Source organism: Girardinichthys multiradiatus, chromosome 18, assembly GCF_021462225.1.
Source record: "Girardinichthys multiradiatus isolate DD_20200921_A chromosome 18, DD_fGirMul_XY1, whole genome shotgun sequence".
Lineage (NCBI taxonomy): Eukaryota > Metazoa > Chordata > Actinopteri > Cyprinodontiformes > Goodeidae > Girardinichthys > Girardinichthys multiradiatus.
In genome coordinates this window covers 6,435,470-6,456,169 of record NC_061810.1, presented here as the reverse complement: position 1 = coordinate 6,456,169, position 20,700 = coordinate 6,435,470, and the positions used below count along the sequence as shown (strand labels likewise).

At 40.8% G+C, this 20,700-nt stretch overlaps 1 protein-coding gene across 2 annotated transcripts; it reads right to left on the bottom strand.

Annotated features, from left to right (window-relative positions):
• Window positions 1–24: 24 nt before the first annotated feature.
• On the bottom strand, window positions 25–17,617 carry LOC124884487 (porphobilinogen deaminase-like). Of its 2 annotated transcripts, none has more exons than XM_047392424.1 (14): window positions 17,437–17,617; window positions 15,000–15,053; window positions 14,635–14,707; window positions 13,353–13,402; window positions 12,609–12,664; window positions 11,321–11,398; window positions 10,077–10,154; window positions 9,914–9,989; window positions 6,968–7,081; window positions 6,839–6,877; window positions 6,628–6,747; window positions 6,486–6,539; window positions 2,619–2,702; window positions 25–2,536 (listed from the first exon to the last, which is right to left on the bottom strand). In XM_047392424.1, the coding sequence occupies exons 1-14, from the start codon at window positions 17,458–17,460 to the stop codon at window positions 2,360–2,362; spliced, it is 1,077 nt and encodes a 358-aa protein (XP_047248380.1). In that variant the 5' UTR covers window positions 17,461–17,617; the 3' UTR covers window positions 25–2,359. The 2 variants fall into 2 exon arrangements, with proteins under 2 accessions (XP_047248380.1, XP_047248379.1); XM_047392423.1 differs by lacking the exon at window positions 17,437–17,617 and adding an exon at window positions 15,205–15,645.
• Between the last annotated feature and the right edge of the window lie 3,083 nt (window positions 17,618–20,700).

Sequence of the window (20,700 nt, the reverse complement as noted above, 5' to 3'; positions counted from 1 at the left end):
CTGGGTATATAAGACAAACATATATTATTTTTTACATGAAGCTTTTATTGTTAGAAAACAGCCTGTTGATTAAAAGAGAAATTAAAGATGACAAAAAAAACAAATTTAGAGTCAGCATTAGCTCATTTTTCAAAATAAGAGCCTTAAATTAGGAAACCTATACAAGACAAGATCTAACAATAGAGTATCAAACCAACTGTACTGTTGAAACATTGAACCTGACTGGGAAGTATCAAAGATACAGAACAGAGAATACAGTTTAGGAGGCATATGTGCAGTTCACTGCGGCATAAATCATACAGTTTACACAGAGATGGCACTTGGGTCAAAGAGAAGCGCTAACATTCTGAGCTAAAGGTTTTCTCTGTTAGGCGAATCAACAAAATGGAATAATATGGAGTGTAGCATGTAGGAGGACATCATTACAGCAGAGTTGGCAGCTTCCAGAAGATCTATTTATGATCTCATTTGCAGTACAATCTGGTTTTATTTAGTGCAACATACCTTCACAAAGTTACACATTTAATATTTTACCTTCTCAGAATCCATCATACCTCTCTAGAACCCCTGCAGACCTGTAATCTTAAACCCGGTGGTGCCACCTGGGGCCAGATGCAGAAACAATATAACCTGCAGGCTCAGAGACACATTTCTGGATAAAGAATGGACAGGGAAAGAACAGGCCACTGTCCATGTTTTTAGACCAGACCGACAAAGACTGACAAAGGGATAATCATAAAAAACTATTAGAATAGAATATGCATTTTCAAACAATGTCAGTCATTTGTATTTGTAGATAATCTGAATGGTACATATCATTTAAGTCATGCGGCATGGGCCGGTTACTGGTACCAAGGTACACCAAGGTTTTAACGTTACAGCCTCAAAACCAGTAGGATTCTCCATTACACCATTGCAAAGGTTTAAAGTTCACTGGATCCGGAGTTTTCTAAAGTTATATGGAGCACAGAGCAATGCATCACTGTACCTAACCCATTTTGCTGCTGCTCACTGCCGGTCAGCTGACTGAAGGAAGGCTGCTACTCTCTTCCCTTGCTTGCAAGACAAATTCTATTGTATGGAAATATTTTTGGGTGAGAAAAAGTACAGGTAGTCATAATTTAAAAACTAACACGGTGCCGCACGTCAGTTGTATTAATGTTGTTTTAAAACTACAAGCTACGACTACAGGCCGGCTACTGGAGCAGAGAGCTTGACATAGTGACTCTGTGATTAACACAAAAACATAAATAAATAAATACATGTCATAAATAACAACTATTTTAACTGTAATGGGATATTTCCAGCAACAGGAGGAATAAGAGTTGCTTTGTGTTATTAAAAGCTGTTAGATCAGGTAAGAATTTTAGTCTTAAATTTATGTAAAAATGACGTCACTATAAAACTGCCAGACTCTCATAGCAGCCTGAGTCTAAGCAGCACAGTAGCTGCAGGGTGGCTGAAATTATTTGTTTGAGACCAAATCATGAAATTTACAGTGACACACACTCATGCCTTTGTGTGAACACAGTGCCAATGCTGCGGTCTTGCAGGCAGTTTTGCATATATGCCAACATTTGTCACATCAGTGAAACTTAAAACGTTACCATTCTCCATCTGTACAGTCAGAAAAATGAACTGAACTCAGAATCTGGTTTGAAACCACAGCTGCAGTGTTTAAAGCACATTCAAGCATTAAAGTTCAGGTTCAGAGCAAAGCTGTGCAGATCTTGGCCTCACAAGTTCTGGTACAGGTTGGGTGGATCAAAATGGTCCCTACCAGCTTACTGTGAAAAATATAATTCATCTCTTAAAGAGGTAGTATGCATATTGTACAAAACAAGTGTCTAAACGCTGCATTTAGAACATGCATAATGAAAGTTATGAAAAGGGACTGCATTTGCTCTTTCATGTGGAGCTTTCTCTTCTTCTCACTGTTTCTGAGGAACAAAATAGATGGCAGTGAAACATCCTGGACCCATTTCAGTGACCCCTCTCTGTTTGCACAGATATGAAGTTGAACATGTAAATGGTGCCGTCGGTCCTGACCATAATGTGTGAAGACTATAATGTGTTTCTCTCTGATAATCCCAGTGGGTGGTTAAGGAGGTTCCTTGAGGCAAGTACAGGCTAGCATTCAAACTAAGACCCACAAACAGAAGGGACTCCTGACAAACTGATGTTCTGAGCACAACTTTGGTTCAAGTAGAGTTTGAATTCCTTACACAACTAAAAACACTGGTCTATTTTTATCAACTCAGCTTCATATGAGTATCACATAAGAAGGAGGTTTAGTTTATACTTGAAACATGGTTATGACCAACTGAACACACATAGTCCCTTCCCATGGGGGATGGGATTATCTGGCATCATTCAGCTGCCGGGCCACCGTCAGGATCTCCTTGGCTCCTTTGTTCAGCAATAAGTTGGCCAGTTCGATGCCCAGCCGCTCAGCTGCGTCCTGGGAATAAGCTGGGAGTTTGGCGGCTGTGACCCCCACTCTTTGGGCCCGCTCGTCCACCTTCTCCACGCTCTGCTGCACGTAGACATTAGTAAAAAGTTTCAACCGGAGAATTCAGAGCTAAGATGAACAGTGACCAGAATGCTTTCACACTCACCTCGTCAGCAGCAATGCTGGTCTGCATGGTTTCTTTAAGGCTCTCTGATCCATCTAGACTGTACACAGCACCAGTCAGGTAGAGCTGAAAAAAAAAAAAAGGCCAGGTTTACAATTTCAGAGTAAACAATGAATGTTTATCCATGTTTTCCCTACTGAGATTGGGCCTCTGCCACATCTTGTATTTGACTGGAAAGTTGTGTGTCCCATTCTAAATTAATACAGTGCAGGTTTGTCCCGTTTTTTGAAGTTGTTTTGAACGCAGCATCACCTTATCTACAATCTTTATGAAAATACATGTTGATCTATTTGTTGAGGTCAAAGTTGCAAGTGACTGGTAGGAAGTGACTGGTTTGAGTCAATTAGAAGCATGTACAGGGGTTGGACAATGAAACTGAAACACCTGTCATTTTAGTGTGGGAGGTTTCATGGCTAAATTGGACCAGCCTGGTAGCCAGTCTTCATTGATTGCACATTGCACCAGTAAGATCAGAGTGTGAAGGTTCAATTAGCAGGGTAAGAGCACAGTTTTGCCCAAAATATTGAAATGCATACAACATTATGGGTGACATACCGGAGTTCAAAAGAGGACAAATTGTTGGTGCACGTCTTGCTGGCGCATCTGTGACCAAGACAGCAAGTCTTTGTGATGTATCAAGAGCCACGGTATCCAGGGTAATGTCAGCATACCACCAAGAAGGACGAACCACATCCAACAGGATTAACTGTTGACGCAAGAGGAAGCTGTCTGAAAGGGATGTTCGGGTGCTAACCGGGATTGTATCCAAAAAACATAAAACCACGGCTGCCCAAATCACGGCAGAATTAAATGTGCACCTCAACTCTCCTGTTTCCACCAGAACTGTCCGTTGGGAGCTCCACAGGGTCAATATACACGGCCGGGCTGCTATAGCCAAACCTTTGGTCACTCATGCCAATGCCAAACGTCGGTTTCAATGGTCCAAGGAGCGCAAATCTTTGGCTGTGGACAATATGAAACATGTATTGTTCTCTGATGAGTCCACCTTTACTGTTTTCCCCACATCCGGGAGAGTTACGGTGTGGAGAAGTCCCAAAGAAGCGTACCACCCAGACTGTTGCATGCCCAGAGTGAAGCATGGGGGTGGATCAGTGATGGTTTGGGCTGCCATATCATGGCATTCTCTTGGCCCAATACTTGTGCTAGATGGGCGCGTCACTGCCAAGGACTACCGAACCATTCTTGAGGACCATGTGCATCCAATGGTTCAAACATTGTATACTGAAGGCGGTGCCGTGTATCAGGATGACAATGCACCAATACACACAGCAAGACTGGTGAAAGTTTGGTTTGATGGACATGAAAGTGAAGTTGAACATCTCCCATGGCCTGCACAGTCACCAGATCTAAATATTATTGAGCCATTTTGGGGTGTTTTGGAGGAACGAGTCAGGAAACGTTTTCCTCCACCAGTATCACGTAGTGACCATGGCTTAAAATCCCTCTGACCACTGTGCAGGACTTGTATATGTCATTCCCAAGACGAATTGACGCTGTATTGGCCGCAAAAGGAGGCCCTACACCATACTAATAAATTATTGTGGTCTAAAACCAGGTGTTTCAGTTTCATTGCCCAACCCCTGAAGGTCTGGGTTTGATAACAGAGTCAGAAAGGAACATCAATGGTTTGCCACAACAACACCAGTCATCCCCTCCCATGTCCAGAACTGACATGTAATAAGTACAAGCACGAGAGGGGAAAAGGCTACAGCTACAGCTAGTTAAAGCTGCAGTAGGGAGTTCTGAGAAAACTGTGGACTTAGTCTGAAAGTTTGAACAAGCACACCTTACAGCTCCTCCCTCCACAGCGTAGCCTGCCGTGAACGCATAGGCTAATAAGCAGGACCACCATGACGCCAGATAAACAGCTATGAAACATCAATGAAACATCAATGATATGCTTTACATTGACTATGGCCTGCCCATACCTCGACTACAAACTTGGTCCTCAAATCATTAGCACGGTTGCAGCACACTGGCAATCTTAACCTTGAATGACGGTATGCGTTTGTGGGGGAGGGCTGTGAGCAGCGGGTACACTAGCGTGATTGATACTGCTAGGACACTCGTCCTGGCTCTGATTGGTTGTTTCTGACCGGGAGTGGGGTATTACAGCAAATGGCAGTAGGACTACTACGAGGAGCCAGAGGAGCTTAATTTTTCCACTGATAATCTGTCTCACGTTATACTGTCAGGACATAGTAACAGTTTTAACAAATATGTTAAAACAAATACATGTTCACAGAAGTTACCTAATGCAGCTTTAAGTCTGGTAGCATCATCTGTTATTTTGGAGGACATTTTTCATAGACATCAGCCTGAAATTAGACACTTTTGTCCGCCCACTCTGGCACCAAGCAGGCTTTCTTGGAGTATTTTTGGAAGAAGTGTTAATATGCCACAGTTACTACTCAATCATGTCATAATGAACTGTTGTTTACCCCAGTTCCTCGTAAACAGAAGAACTTTGGTTTTTGTAGATGCAGGAGTGAAAGCACAAAATGTCAGGCAGGAACTTTTTCTACATCACCAGCGTTTTCCACCAGGTGCTCAGTGGGGGGAAAAAACTGTTTGCTGTCCTAAAAGTGTTTGGAAGTTGCTATAGGATGTCATCACTTACTGATTCGATGGAATTCACTTGGTAATGTACCTCGTGACGACATGTGTTGTGAATTGGCGCTCTATAAAGAAACTGAATTGAATCACTTCATTTGCATAATTTGTCATCAGCATGTAACTGTAACTGATGCAGTAGGAGGGGGAAATAAAGTAGTGGGAGAGAAAAAATTGAGGTAAAAAGCAATACAAATGTTTAGAACTGCAAATAAAATTACTTCTGCAGATTCCTTTTTAATGTCATAGTTTTAACCCTCCTTTATCTTATTCTTAACGTTTGTTTGTATTTTTGTTTCCTGAAGTTTGATTTGGTTGTTTACCATATAGTTTATTGGGTATAGTAAGTCACTGTAAAAACATTTTTTTTTCTATTTTAGCTTTTGGTATATAGTCTAAGTTAACAATTTGAATAGACCAATAAGAGACAACAGAGATAACGTGATTTCTTTAACTGCAGTAAAGTTTGTTTGAGGCTAATTTTAGACAAAGCTAGCAAAGGCTACATGCTACATGATTCATTTGCAGTGGGATGTGAAGGGGCTCTGATTGCAGCTGGGAGGGACTGCTACCTGAGAACTGGGAATGTTTTGGGACAAGGGAGAGGCCCAAAATAGCAGCTGCCGCTGGTTAAGAAGAGTGAGAACAACTCACCTCCAATAAAGCCTGGGGTCACTAAATATAGTGACATAATTTTGTTTAGGGGAAGGAAGTGACATCATAATGTTATATTCCGTTACTGAACGTATTTAACTAGAATGTAGCCCAAGTTCAAAGTACCATTATGGGTACTAATGCTGATCTTGTTTACCTCTTCTTAATCTGTGCTCTTTAATGAATCTGTAGTTGGGAATCCAGTTTAGCTTTTTAAAATTTGCTGCTGACCAAAAAGTGACTAAACTTGGTAAACCTGTCCAGCTAGTAATGGTGATGCACAGTTTTACTCTCAGCCTTTCACAAGTTCTAAAACTACTGCTCACTGCAAATGAAAATGTGGCTGTGATATTAGAACCTGGTAAAAGGGTAAAACTGCGACTACCTTATGAGAGATGAGGAGCATGAGAGATTCGAGACCAGCTTTTCAATCTAAAAGACTGAACACACGTCTAACCACTGCTAGTTGACAATGTGTGTGCACAGGAGCGGTACTTTTTAAAGTCAAACCAACAGGAAGTAAACAGCAGAGCAGAGTCCTCCCCTTGCCAGCATTCTTACCTGTGAGTCCGTCACCTTGGTGTGCACAGCCACAGGAACACTGCAGCCGCCCTCCTACAAATAAAGGTTATTCTGAATAAAAATCAACTCCTGGATTTGAACACTAAGAAATGAATTAAAATAAAGTAAGTTGTTGGTGTACCAGTTGTTTGAGGAAAGCTCTCTCAGCGATGCAGCGCAGCACAGTGTCAGGGTCATGGAGGACGGAGACCATCTCTAGGATATCTACATCTCTGGCCCGGACCTCCACTGCCAAAGCCCCCTAAAGGCAAATGCACAGATGATGATTTTAACAGGAACATTCACGTAATTACTTCTCCATTCCACCAACTGGACATAGTATATTTCTCTACCTGTCCAACAGCATACATACAGTCTTCGGGCTCCAGGATCTAGCAGCAGAAAACACAATCAGAGAGCTTGTTAGATGAAAACCATCTAGAAACATCCGTGAGAGGACCTGACATTATCAGAAGGAGTACCATGCTGATTCGGTTCTCCCAGCCCATCCTCTTCAGGCCGGCAGCAGCCAGGATGATGGCAGCAAAGTCGTCCTTCTCATCCAGCTTTTTCAGACGAGTGTTCAGGTTCCCACGCTGAAGACTGTAGTTAAGAAAACACCTCAAAGAATCCACTGCCAAAAATACATTACTGGAAACTCAATATATTGGTTGGTAAAGTGGCTGGAAAAATTATTCATATTCCTTAAACCTTTTCAAAACTTTCATATTAAAACCAGAGACTTCAATGTATTTTAAAATGCATTTGAGGTGATAGACCAACACAAAGTAGTGCATAATTGTGAAATGAAAGAAAATTTTGTTGCGCATTTATTGAAAGATTATGAAACAACTGTAAATCTAGCAACCAATGGCTGTCCTTGGCCTTAATGGAAGACTGGTAAGATTGTTCAATTGTTGAAAGAAAGCCATAATGTAGAGGAAACAGCACACGTGGCAGAAGGTCCTCTGATCAGACAAAAACAAACAAAACATTATTTGTGTATGAAATCTAACAATGCATGGAACACAGTGGTGGTAGCATCATGCTGTGGGGATGCGTTTCTTTAGGAAAGACAGGGAAGCTGGTCAGCATTGACAGGAGGAAGGATGGAGCTAAACACAGGTCAAGAAAGAAGAAAAGCTGCTGAGGTGGCAACAAACTTGGGAATGGAGAGGAGCTTCACCCTCCAGCAGAACAATGAGCCTAAACATACAGCCAGAGCTGCAATGGAATAGTTTAGATCAAAGTACAGTCATGTGTTAGAATGGCCCAGTCAATGTCCAGACCTAAATGCAACTGACAATCTGTGGCAAGACTTGAAAATCTATGTTCATTTCACATCCACATGGTTTCTTGACTTAACTAGAGCTATTTTGCAAAGAAAAATGGACAAAACATTTAGTGTCTAGATGATGGCAAAAGGTGGTTCAACAGAACTTTGACTCAAGAGGGCTGGATATGCATGCCACACTTTTTAGGTTTTTATTTGTATAAAGAAATTACCAGCATTTGTCTTTTTCCATCTACCTAACAGGTATAGACCAAATGTTTGGACACACCTTCTCATTCAAAGAGTTGTCTTTATTTTCATGACTATGAATATTGTAACTTCACACTGAAGGCATCAAAACTATGTATTAACACATGTGGAATTATATACTGAACAAAAAAGTGTGAAACAATTGAAAATGTGTCTTATATTCTAGGTTCTTCAAAGTAGCCACCTTTTGCTTTGATTGCTTCTCCACACACTCTTGGCATTCTGTTGATGAGCTTCAAGAGGTAGTCACCTGAAATGGTTTTCCAACAGTCTTGAAGGAGTTCCCAGAGATGCTTAGCACTTGTTGGCCCTTTTGCCTTCACTCTGCGGTCCAGCTCACCCCAAACCATCTGGATTGGGTTCAGGTCCGGTGACTGTGGAGGCCAGGTCATCTGGCGCAGCACCCCATCACTCTCCTTCTTGGTCAAATAGCCCTTACACAGCCTGGAGGTGTGTTTGGGGTCATTGTCCTGTTGAAAAATAAATGATGGTCCAACTAAATGCAAACCGGATGGAATAGCATGCTGCTGCAAGATGCTGTGGTAGCCATGCTGGTTCAGTATGCCTTCAATTTTGAATAAATCCCAAACAGTGTCACCAACAAAGCACCATCACATCATCACACCTCCTCCTCCATGCTTCACGGTAGGAACCAGGCATGTAGAGTCCATCCGTTCACCTCTTCTGCGCCGCACAAAGACACGGTGGTTGGAACCAAAGATCTCAAACTTGGACTCATCAGACCAAAGCACAGATTTCTACTGGTCTAATGTCCATTCCTTGTGTTCTTTAGCCCAAACAAGTCTCTTCTGCTTGTTGCCTGTCCTCAGCAGTGGTTTCCTAGCAGCTATTTTACCATGAAGGCCTGATTCACACAGTCTCCTCTTAACAGTTGTTCTAGAGATGTGTCTGCTGCTAGAACTCTGTGTGGCATTGACCTGTTCTCTAATCTGAGCTGCTGTTAACCTGCGATTTCTGAGCCTGGTGACTCGGATGAACTTATCGTCCGCAGCAGTGGTGACTCTTGGTCTTCCTTTCCTGGGGCGGTCCTCATGTGAGCCAGTTTCTTTGTAGCGCTTGATGGTTTTTGCGACTGCACTTGGATACACACTTTCAAAGTTTTCCCAATTGTTCAGACTGACTGACCTTCATTTCTTAAAGTAATGATGGCCACTCGTTTTTCTTTACTTAGTTGCTTTTTTCTCGCCATAATACAAATTCTAACAGTCTATTCAGTAGGACTATAAGCTGTGTACTGTATCCACCTCCTGCACAACACAACTGATGGTCCCAACCCCATTTATAAGGCTTGAAATCCCACTTATTAAACCTGACAGGGCACACCTGTGAAGTGAAAACCATTTCAGGTGACTACCTCTTGAAGCTCATCAACAGAATGCCAAGAGTGTGCAGAGCAGTAATCAAAGCAAAAGGTGGCTACTTTGAAGAACCTAGAATATAAGACATATTTTCAGTTGTTTCACACTTTTTTGTTCAGTATATAATTCCACATGTGTTCATTCATAGTTTTGATGCCTTCAGTGTGAAGCTACAATATTCATAGTCATGAAAATAAAGAAAACTCTTTGAATGAGAAGGTGTGTCTAAACTTTTGGTCTGTACTGTACCTTACCTTGTGTTGGCCAAAAACTTTAATTTCCAATAAAATTCCCTGATGTTTGTGGCTGTAAGGTTACAAAATATTAAAACAGTTCAAGGCAGATAAATAATTTAGCATGGCATTTTATATGTCAACCAACTGGTAAAAGTTCCCCTGTGATTTTTTTTAACAGACTATTATTCTGCCTCCTAGAGAGGACTGTTCAAATGTTGATGAAGTCTAACAGGACCAGGGCGAAAAGAGGAAAACTGTCACCAAGGATACGATATCTTTGAACTCCAGGTGGGGAAACCTCTTCTTCAGCTGGGCAGCACGCCTTAATGAACTCGTGCCAATCACACTGCACACACACACAGATTCACACTATGAAAATATAATCTGTTCATTTTACAAAACCAACACACCAAGCTTCTTAAATGTCCCCTACCTTTTCTCTGGCAGCGTGTCCAGAGTTTTCCCTGCATTGCTTGGATGGAGCACCACTGCATCGTGGGGGTTCTCCCTCCTGAAACAAAGGACAAAAGTGGTACATGGCACTCGAACACCAGCCACAGTAAGACTACGCCACAAACACTCCACTGACATGAAGACACCAAGTAATAGTGGACTTATTATGAATCCCCCACCCCCATCTTCTCAGCTCTGCTCCTGCTTGGAAGAAACACTAAAGTCTGTAGAATCAACTGATATTCTCTAGATTTTTCAAAATACCCTATTTTAGTGCAACCACATTTTTGTACATCAGCACTTCTTTTTTCCGTTTCTGTTTGCCAGCTAAAAATACCAGATCAGACTGAGCAATGCACACCAGTATAAAAAAAAATAGATATACAGCTCCCAGTTAGCATGTTAAAGTTTATGTATTAGAAATAGACTGAAGAAGCATGCTGGGGGTTACCAGGGGAAAGCCTCTTCTCCCCGAAAACAATATGGGAGTAAGATATCTGAATTAAGACTTCTGGAATGATGTCGTTTGGACAGATTAAAAGTAGAGATGTTGAGTATGATTCATAGCTCAATTTATAAAGACAAAAAATAAACCCCGAAACCTTAAAAACAACTGTCAAGCATGGTGCTGGAGGAATGATGATGAGGGCTTGTTCTGCAGCCGAAGGACCTGGGCACCTTGCAGCCAATAAGCAACCAAGAATTCCTCTGTGTCCAAAGGTATGTTAGAGTCAAATCTGAGGCCAGCTGACCAACAGCAGAAGCTCGACCCAAACAGGGTCATGAAACAGAACAATGATCTCATACCCGGCAGCAAATCCACAACAAAGGGGCTTATAAATTATTAAAGATCCAATAAAACATTTGGATCTCAGCTGAACTGAAATACTGTGGAAAGAGTTTTGACAGGCTGCTTCTAGGTTTGTTGCAGTTTTTCTCAGTTAACTAATGACACTGAAATATATCCAAGGGTGTCAGTGATGTGACATTGTATTTATCTACCTGGTATGGACCACTAAACTTGTAGGTTTCCTTCCTGTAAATATGGTTGCATGTCAGCAACTCCCCTCAACAATATTCTTCCTATCTGAGCAACTGCCTATGTGAATGGTATCTGTGTATTCACCAATACAATTACTTCCTTAGTACAATCTGTGCTGTAAACAGAACAAAATGGGACTTTAAATGTTCCAAAGACTGCAGACACCACATCTGTGGACTTACTTCAACACAGCCCCGATGGTGAATCCTGCAGGCAGGCTGGTGGGAAGATCTTTCAGGGAGTGAACAACCAGGTCGACCCTGTCAGTCACACAGGAAGAACATCACTTACAGCAGCTCCATTCATGTTTCATGGTATAATGCATTCATTTAGCCGCAGCCCAGAACCACCTGCTACATCAGAGGCAGCGGTTTTCAAAGGCTTCTCTCTGTGTGATTCAGTTAAACATGTGATGCCCTGAAAAAACTATTCAAGCCTGCTTAACTTCTCACATTTTGTCTCGTTACAGCCTCAAATATTGAGATGTTTAAGTGGGACCAACACCAAGCAGTGCAGAGGTGTGAAGTGGAAGGAAAATTAAACAGTTTTCAATTTTTCATACTTACAATGTGTGACATTAATCTATACTCAGCCTCCCTGAATGAATATTCTGTAGAACCAGCATTCTCTGTGAAAGCTGCCATCTTTTGGCCAACGCCTGTAATAGCCTTGGACTTACTTCCACGTTCTTCTTTACAAAACAGCTAAACCTCAGCCTGACTGCACATGTGATCAGACTTTTTTTAAGTCTTGCCACATATTCCCACCATGTTTAGGGTTGTTGTCCTCTGCTGCAGCCTCTAACAGACGTTCTTCCAGGACTGTTCTACATCTAGCTCAATCTATCCTCCCATCAACTTTGACCAGCTTCCCCATGTCTGCTGAATAAAAGCAGCCCCACAGCATGATGCTGCCACCACCATGTTTCACCATGATGATGGAGTGTTCAGGGTGATGTAGTTTTGTTTACCAAATTTCTCTGAGAAATCTCTGAGGCCTTTACAGAAAGCAGTATTTAACTTGGATAAACTGCTGAACTGTTTACCAATTAGGTGACTTCTGAAGGCAGGCGGTTGAATTGGATTCACTTTAGGTGGTAAAAGTGGTGAAGAGTGCTGAACACAAACGTTCAGATTTTAACGTAAAAAATGAAATCGATAAGCATGTATTATTTTCCTTCTACTTCACAACTTTGTGTTGGTCATGGAAAATCCCAATAACATAGATGGAAGGTTGTGGTTGTAAAATGACAAAATGTGAAAAAGGTCAAAGGGTGGTAATACTTTTGCAAGGCAATGGACATCAGATGTGCAGATGGATCCAACAGCAGCTTTCAAAGCTATTGTGTCATCAAATGCATGAATCAGTAATAAACTAAACTGCTGTCCCTTGTTTTTCCCCATGAAAAGCATTCAACTCTATATCCAGTAGACCCTTGCACAATATACATGAGTGTGCATTCACACTTACTCATTCTTCTCCAAGGCATTCTCCAACTCTTTGGTGAACAAACTCTTCTCACCGATCTGAATGAAATATATTTTCTCTTAGTTCCATGTTAGCAGATAATGCACCGCACGCAGCAAGCCCACTACAACACATTCTGACAGAACAGAGGTCAATGTGTGTTTCATTTCAGCAGTCTAGGCAACACTGCTGACATAAAACACTAAATCTGACTTGAAGTGAACAAACACCCACAACTGATTCCACATCATTATTAACTAATGGAGCCAAAATGTCTGTGGGTCAGAGATATGAAAAGACTACTTATGTTAGAAAAGCTATTGATTGCACTGTGGGGTGTGTTCACTTTTTCACACACAGCTTTTCCATTTTAGCTGTCTTATTTTTACTTAATAAGAGGGTTCCTACATGTTTTCTATTCAAAAATGAACACACACTATTTTAGACCCCAATCTTTCCAGACAAACTAGGAATGCATGATATATCTGCATTACATTATCCTAGGCTAAATAAAAAGATGCAAAAAAGCAACGATAAACCAATTTAAAGAGTGTTGCTCTGTTGGTTGTCTCAGATTTTTTTTTAAATCATTTTTTAGAAATCTTTTTGGATAACATCCAGACCTGAAAAATGATTCTCTACTCTTCAAGACCTTTCTGACCTTTCTCACATCGTTAAACCTTTGAACAAAACAGTGTAGAGAATGGATGACAGGATCAGCTGATGCAGCGCCTGTCTGCACCTTACCTTTGATAAAGCCGTGTCAAGGATTTTATCTCCTATTGTTGACATAGCAACTGAAAGACATAAGAAGTTTATTAATGATGGTTGGCATCTATAGCTAAAGCTGTGAAGAAAAGTTGTCATACAGGCTAAACAGTGAGAGCTCAACATCTGCAATCATCACACGATGCTTGCTGCTCCTAAACCCAAGGTGAAGATGGTTCTGTGTGTTTCAGGTGATCAGAGAAGAAACAGGCCGGCAGGTTCTAGCAACTAGCTCACTGCAAATCGCCTTGTTGGAGCATTAGACTGCTCTATTTCCAGCAAACTGTGACCTTTGGCTTTTTGGTTAGATGGACTATAGAATGTATAGCATAGCATATGAGATGAAGCTAAAGGAATAGGACTATGCAGTGTTACTTTGTGATAGTCTGAACCTTAATATGCCACTTACATTAGTACCTCCAAGTTTCTGTTAAAAAGCAACAGTGTCCACTTCCTAAACAGGAAATTCTGAAGAAGTGAGGGGTGGATCATGATTACTCCACAGTTCTCTAAAATGGGGAATTGTGACATGCTCATTGGGGTCATGTGAAGTGGAGAAAATAAGCATTTAAATAAGACAAGCTTTAGGTTTCATGTTGCTGTCTGCTGAACAACCTGCAATCAAAAGTTTATTTCCAGTTGTTACGCACTGCATACGCATACAAATCCTAGCTCCCTAACACTTGTTTTATGACATCACTGAGGCACAACATCAAGGAGGCAGCTGAACGGTGATATTGAGCTCCGACAGGAGAATGAGCCCAAACACACAGCAAAACTGCTCTGGATTGGATTAAGCAGACTAAAAGGAAGCCACTGGAATGTTGCACAACTAAACCCTGTGATTCAAAGCCAGGAAGCTGTGGAAGCCAGATTTGGAGCAAGGAATAATCGATAGCTTTAAAAAGTGAGGGAAGGGGACAATAATGTAATTATTAGTGGGGGTGTATTCATATACTGGAGGCTGTATGTACAGTTTTGACCCAGTACAGATTAGATAAAAAGCAACAATAAATTCAAACTTATACATCCAATCAGTGTTTTTAAAACTCGTTGAAGTCATAGAATCATCCATCCTGAACAATTAACTATAAATGTGGCTTTAAAAGCCCAAACTCAGTTGTTCACTCGTGTCGATGAGTAGTGGAGGCAAACGTCAGTAAACTGCATTTACAGAAGCAACAACACCATTCAGGCTTGGCCTGATTCTACTAACTAGTGTGATCTCTTAGCAGAAGAATACACAACTTGTATTTCTCACCTATTTCCAGGTAGACGTCAGGGTAGAGCTCCTTCAGCTTGTCGGCCACGCTGTCTGTCTGGACGCGGGCCAGCTGCAACAGAAGCACAACAAATAACTGGATATCATGGTCCTACCAAATCTAGACAGCTAGAAATCAGGATGGTGGACAGGAGGAGGAGCACAAAGCCATGGTGTTATCTCTGCTGCAGCGTCCTGCTCAGCTGTATCTGGAGCCGTATGGTGGTATCAGATAATTCACAGTTAACCGACACTGGATCTCTGAAAGGCCTCGCTCCAAGATTGAACGGCAGTTAGGTCCAGAAGAAATGTAAGGACAGCGGGGAAAATGTGACCAAGGCGTAGGAAGAACTGCAGGACCGTACCTGGCTCTTGCGGGTCCCGATCCTGATGACCCGGCTGACTTTGCCGTTCCCGTCCTAACAGGGCAGAAACAAAGAAGTTCAAACAAACAGCCTCACCAACAATCTCTCACTGTATATAACCACTGTCCTACAATCACCCCAACACAGCTCCAGACACTCCGGAGGAGCCTGACTGAGCTGAAGCCGCGTCACCGCTGGCCCTCACCCTGATGTACTTGTAAGGTCCTTCCTCCATCACTGTAGGGCTGATTGTGTGTCTGCGACTGCCTGCTGTGTCTTGGTAGAAAGCTCTGTGCTGACTGAGGTCATATAGTCTCCAGAAACAGTGGTCTGACTCACTGATCCTCCCCTTCTACCACCCTTCCCCTTCAGGACACCCACACCTCCAGATCTCTGCCTCTGACTGATAAGTACCAGTTTACTGAAGCCGTTAGGGAAGGCAGGGATGGGCAGCTGAGATGTGTATAGGGTGTGCTCATAGTGAGGTCTACATGTGGGACGTCAGCCATTCTTTAGTCACTAGTGACGGTACATTGACAAGAATTAAGAATCACTCTAAATAGATAACATTCTTATTATTCAGAGTGGATAAGCCAAAAACAAATTCTTGGAAACACCAAAATAAAAATGCTATAAATAAAATGCTATAATGCTATAAATAATCACTGAAAACTTTAAGTGTCTCTCAGGACTTTCTCTGGGGTTGAACTGGGGAGTCAATTTGGGTGGAAAGTAAACATTATATGACCTTTGAGCACCAAAGCCTAGAAAACAGCCTAAAGAGACTCAAATACTGAACACATTTTCTGAGGAAATGTACATAAAACTGGACAGTTTTAACAAATAACATAAATAATCCTTAACAACAGCAATCCTTCAAAGTCTCATTACACACATCCCATGGAGACACATTTGTTTGTTGTTTTGCTTCTTAAATCCAGCCCACTGGGTTCAAAAAGCATTTAAGTTTTCGTGTCTGTGTTAAACCTGCAGTCAGAGACGATCAGAAGCCGGTTGCCGGTAGCAACATCTCAAAACAACTAAAATCTCCGGTCATGCAGTTCCTGGTTAAAAGTTCTTCTAAAGAGATAGCTAGCCCTCCCCCGCTTGTTGCTGCACGTTATCGGCCAGCTGGCTGAAAGAGGGCTTCTACACTTTCTCTCACAGTTTAGCTGTTCAGTCATGTAAACCACAGAGGGTCATGGTGTGGAAACCAACGGAGCACCACCCATCACCCTAATCATGGTGATGCAGATGTGGGAAGTTACCCCATGTCTGTTAGGCAGCCAACTACGCCTGAATAATTCATCAGCTAATATCAGCTTTAACAATGCAGATGTTTTTTATAAGCAGCAGCTGGAATCATTTTCTGGTTTCTATTTTAAATAAAACAGGTAGATCTTGTTAGATCGTTTTGTTTCAGTCCAGAAAATCTACAAGAAATTCATAGTTGTGCAGCCAATTTTTTATTAAAAAAACAGTTCAGTTGGATGCTGTGTAAGTATAGGAACCTGGTTCATAAAAACACATTCTAATCAATCACTAAAAAACCAAAGAAGTATGATTTTCATGCACATGATGAGCGAATGTAAACAACTGACTGAGACAGTATATCAGGCACCATGAGAATGATCCACAGGTTCCACATCCACACTACAGCAAAGGGCTATTTCAGTTTTCAATGTGGACTACCTTAGAAGCAATGTCAAAATAAAAACAGTTCCATTGGTCATATCTAAACTAACTTATTCTACACTGGACTAAAATGCTTTGCAAAACTTTGATATTTTTTGAAATGCAGAAAATGATTTTTGTTGCTATTTTGGGTTGTAGACCATCTTAGATTGTGTCCTGCTTTAAGGACATGTCAAACCTGGGCTGTCTGACTGTAGAAGACTGATCACAGAGTTATACCTAAATCAAACATCACCTGGAGTCGTGAACAATAATGGGAAATTCCCAGATACCAGCTTATAAACCAAATGACTGAGACGTGTTTTACACAACTATATCATGATTTCTTGTAAAACTTCTTTATGACCTGTAAATCTTTTGTTCTATGTGTGAAAATTTAGCAAAGGACCTTCGTAAAAACGCAGTACTAAAGCGACCAACCCACAGAGTGCTCCTTCCAGGACTGTAATAATCTATGTGAATGCAGGTTTTTTAAATACATAGAGTGGTCTGTTAAATGTTTATTCTAGTAGTGAAAGTTCATAATAATAATGTTGTGAAAATCAAAAGTGACAGCCTGTTTCCTAGCTCAACTTTGACACACAGTTCCCCTCCGTTTTTCAGTCCAATCCAAACATTCCTTTTCAAGCAGACACAAACAAGAGCCAATCAGCGCGCCACAACTGACTGACGCAAGCGGAAATGCACCGTAGCGCCCTGAAAGTAGAGAACACCAAACGAGTGGGATCAGATAAAAGCCTACCTGTGAGCTCGCCTCCTCCAACATGTAGCTTATCTGTTCAACAGCCTGTGTTGCGGGAGTCCGCGCCTTGCTTTGTTCGACACTCTTCACATCAGAAAACACTAAATCCTTTTGAATCCTCAGAGCTCTGCTCTCGTGTGAATGAGCGTGGGTCCTTCTGACGTCATCACACCAAGTAGAGGTCATTTCCCTCTTCCGACTAGCGCCCTCTAGGAGACTCCTAACCTAGTCTATCCTCACCCAGGCGCTGCTCAAGATTGTGATTTAAATTTTGTTTTTAAACATTACGTCTGGCAACACAACAAGAGAATAAATCATTTATCAGATTCAACATATTCTGAATGCTTTGAACACCAAAATATAAAAGCTGAAGTTGTTTGGGTTCCTGCTCATGTAGGAGGGAAATCAAATGAAATGAAATTATCTCTAAACAAGCTAACATCAATCTTAATGATGCAATGGAAGACCTTTTGGGAAATAATATGCTTAAAGATCAAGTTATTTTAGAGCAAAACGATTTTATCAGAAATTTTTTTTTTTGTTTCTTATCCATACTCAGTAGGTGGATGTCATGTTCCTTACGGTTGCTCTGCCATTTGCTGTAAAAGACCAGAAGGAGATGAAAGTTACTGTCATTTTTTTTTTTTTGTAATTCAATTCAAAAATATTTATTACACTCAGAATAATGTATTTTAGGTGTTTATTTCTTTTAATTAGATAATTCTTGCTTAAAGCTAATAAGGTCCCCAAAATTCAGTTTCTTAGAAAAGCTTAATATTACATCAAATTGATATGGTATACATATATTTTTAAATAAATGTTAGGCTATGACCATGCTATGGCGAAGACTGCTAACTTGAGAGTAGTCCAGCAGACAGTAACTGGAACCTGGCATAAGGAGGGCTGGCCACACTGCTAAAGAAGCTGGCTGTTCACAGTATGCTGTTTCCAAGTATATTAATGGAAAGTTGAGTGGAAGGAAAATGTGTGGTAGAGAAAGGTGCACAAGCAACAGTTATTACTACTGTCTTGAGAGGATTATGACGCAAAGTCCATTTAAAATTATGTGGAAGATTCACAAGGAGTGGATTAGGATGGAGTTAGGGCTTCAAGCTTCACTAAGCACAGACGTATCCAAAACATGGCCACAACCATCACATTGCTCGTATTAAACAACTCCTGTACCAAAAAAAAACCAAAAAACATCAGAAGTGGTTAACATCAGCTAAAAAGAAAAAGGACTAGACTGCAGCTGAGAGGTCCAAAGTCCTCTTTCAGACTAAAGTAAATGTTGCATTCATTTGAAAATCAATTTCCCAATCTGGATGAATAGTGGAGGGGCACTGAAGTCAAGCAGGTTGAAATCAGTGTGAGGTTTCCACAGTTAGACTAGTCGTGAGAGAACCTATGGGTTAGATGACACCAGAGCCAAGAATGCAGACAAGTTGAAGGTCTTCATTTCAGCAAGCTGGGTTTGCTGAACACCACAGCAGAACCACAGGGTGATGGTCTTCATGTCACACTACACTGATGCAGTACTTCACATATTGACAGAAATCCCTGAAGAATTTTGGCAGAAGAAGAAGTTTTGAGTATTGTAGTTGGCTGATTTAGTCTTTTCTGTATCAGTCTGGGGGAAATTCTAGTCTATGTACATATGATGGACACCAGAGCTCACCCATTATGCAGTATAGGCAAATGCTCCAGTGGGCACCACAAAATCTGGAAACAAATTCACCTACAATATAATTATTTGAAAAGTAGTTATTACTGTTCACTCTTAAAATGGAAAAGCTAACATGCATTTAAATGTAAAGCAATGCCCAATTAATATTAAATTTAGGAAAAAACAGCTGTAGCAGGAGAGGTGAGGTGGTAGTGGTTTATAACTCTAGTGAATGCAGTAATAAAAAGTGCCACGAGTTGTCTGCAAAATGTCTGTTTTATACAAACTTGTATGTATTTATAATTTATTACTATTATTATTATTTATTCACTTATTTTTTATTTTGTAGTAGGTTATTTATATTGTTTTTCCGATTTTTTTTTTGTATATGTTTATAATTTGTTAAGCATGTAAATTGGGTGACATTTTATCTTGTAGACAATGATAAAAGCAGTGCAATTTGATTTCTTTTGTAGGCGTATGTAAATCGCCGACGGAGGGGTTCGCCATATAAAATCTGGCCTAGAGCGGCACATTGGGTAGGGCCAGCTCTGATGGACACACTTATTATTGACTATAACAGTCTTTATTTATTTTTTGTGGTGTTTGTAAAGTATACAGCTCTGTTTCATCAGCATATGAATAAGAAGCAATGCCGTTGAACTAATTAATGGGAGCGTGTAAATATTGGGTTAAAGTGGCCCTAGAAGGGACTCTTGAGGAACTCCACTTGTGCACTTTGTTCTCTCGGTTCAAGGCAGTAAGCTCTGATTATTTGTTTCAAAGTCAGCTTTACCAATGCTGTCATTGTTCATTTTTTACTTGAAACCCCATGTCGTTATTATTATAATAAACTGCAAGATTTATTATCCATGTGTTACTATTGGTTAATATCAGGGGACAAATGTTAGAACTTGACTTCTACAAGTAGGTACACCTGCAACAAGAGAAGGTGTGTGAAGGAGTAACCTAAGTCAAGCGAAACACATAACTGGATGAGCATGTCACCATGGGCTTATCTTTTGCTTTGGGGCGGATCTTTTGTTTGAAGCATCTGGCACTCTGTCTCAGAACTTTAAACTGTAGACACACTTTAATGCAAGTGTAACTTTTTTCAACCTTGGCATACCTTGTTGCTGGGAATATGCCCATGTATAGCTGAATAACACAGCCTGCTTTAGATAGGAGTGAACATAAAATTAAAAAAAATAATTATACCATTGACATTTGAGGTTAGTTAAAATATTTATAATCAATTACTATATTTATAATCCGAATTAAAACACGTTTAACAAGAGGTTGCTTATACAGAAATGTATTATAAATATACAAACGTTAGTGAAAATAAAAATAAGAATAAAAGGAAAAGTATGTATATGTATGTATTTATATGTAATATACATTATGGTATTAGTTTGAGTCCTGTAATGACTTTCAGTATTTTGCTCTTAGCGTTGATAATCCCGGCAGGTTTAGAGAGCTTTCTGGGAAAGTAACGCCTGTAGAAATAAACAAACATTCCTATCCTGCACTTTATTTATCCACGAAGGCCAACATTTTGGAGCCCACGTCACCGGTTTCCACGGTGGGCTGATCCA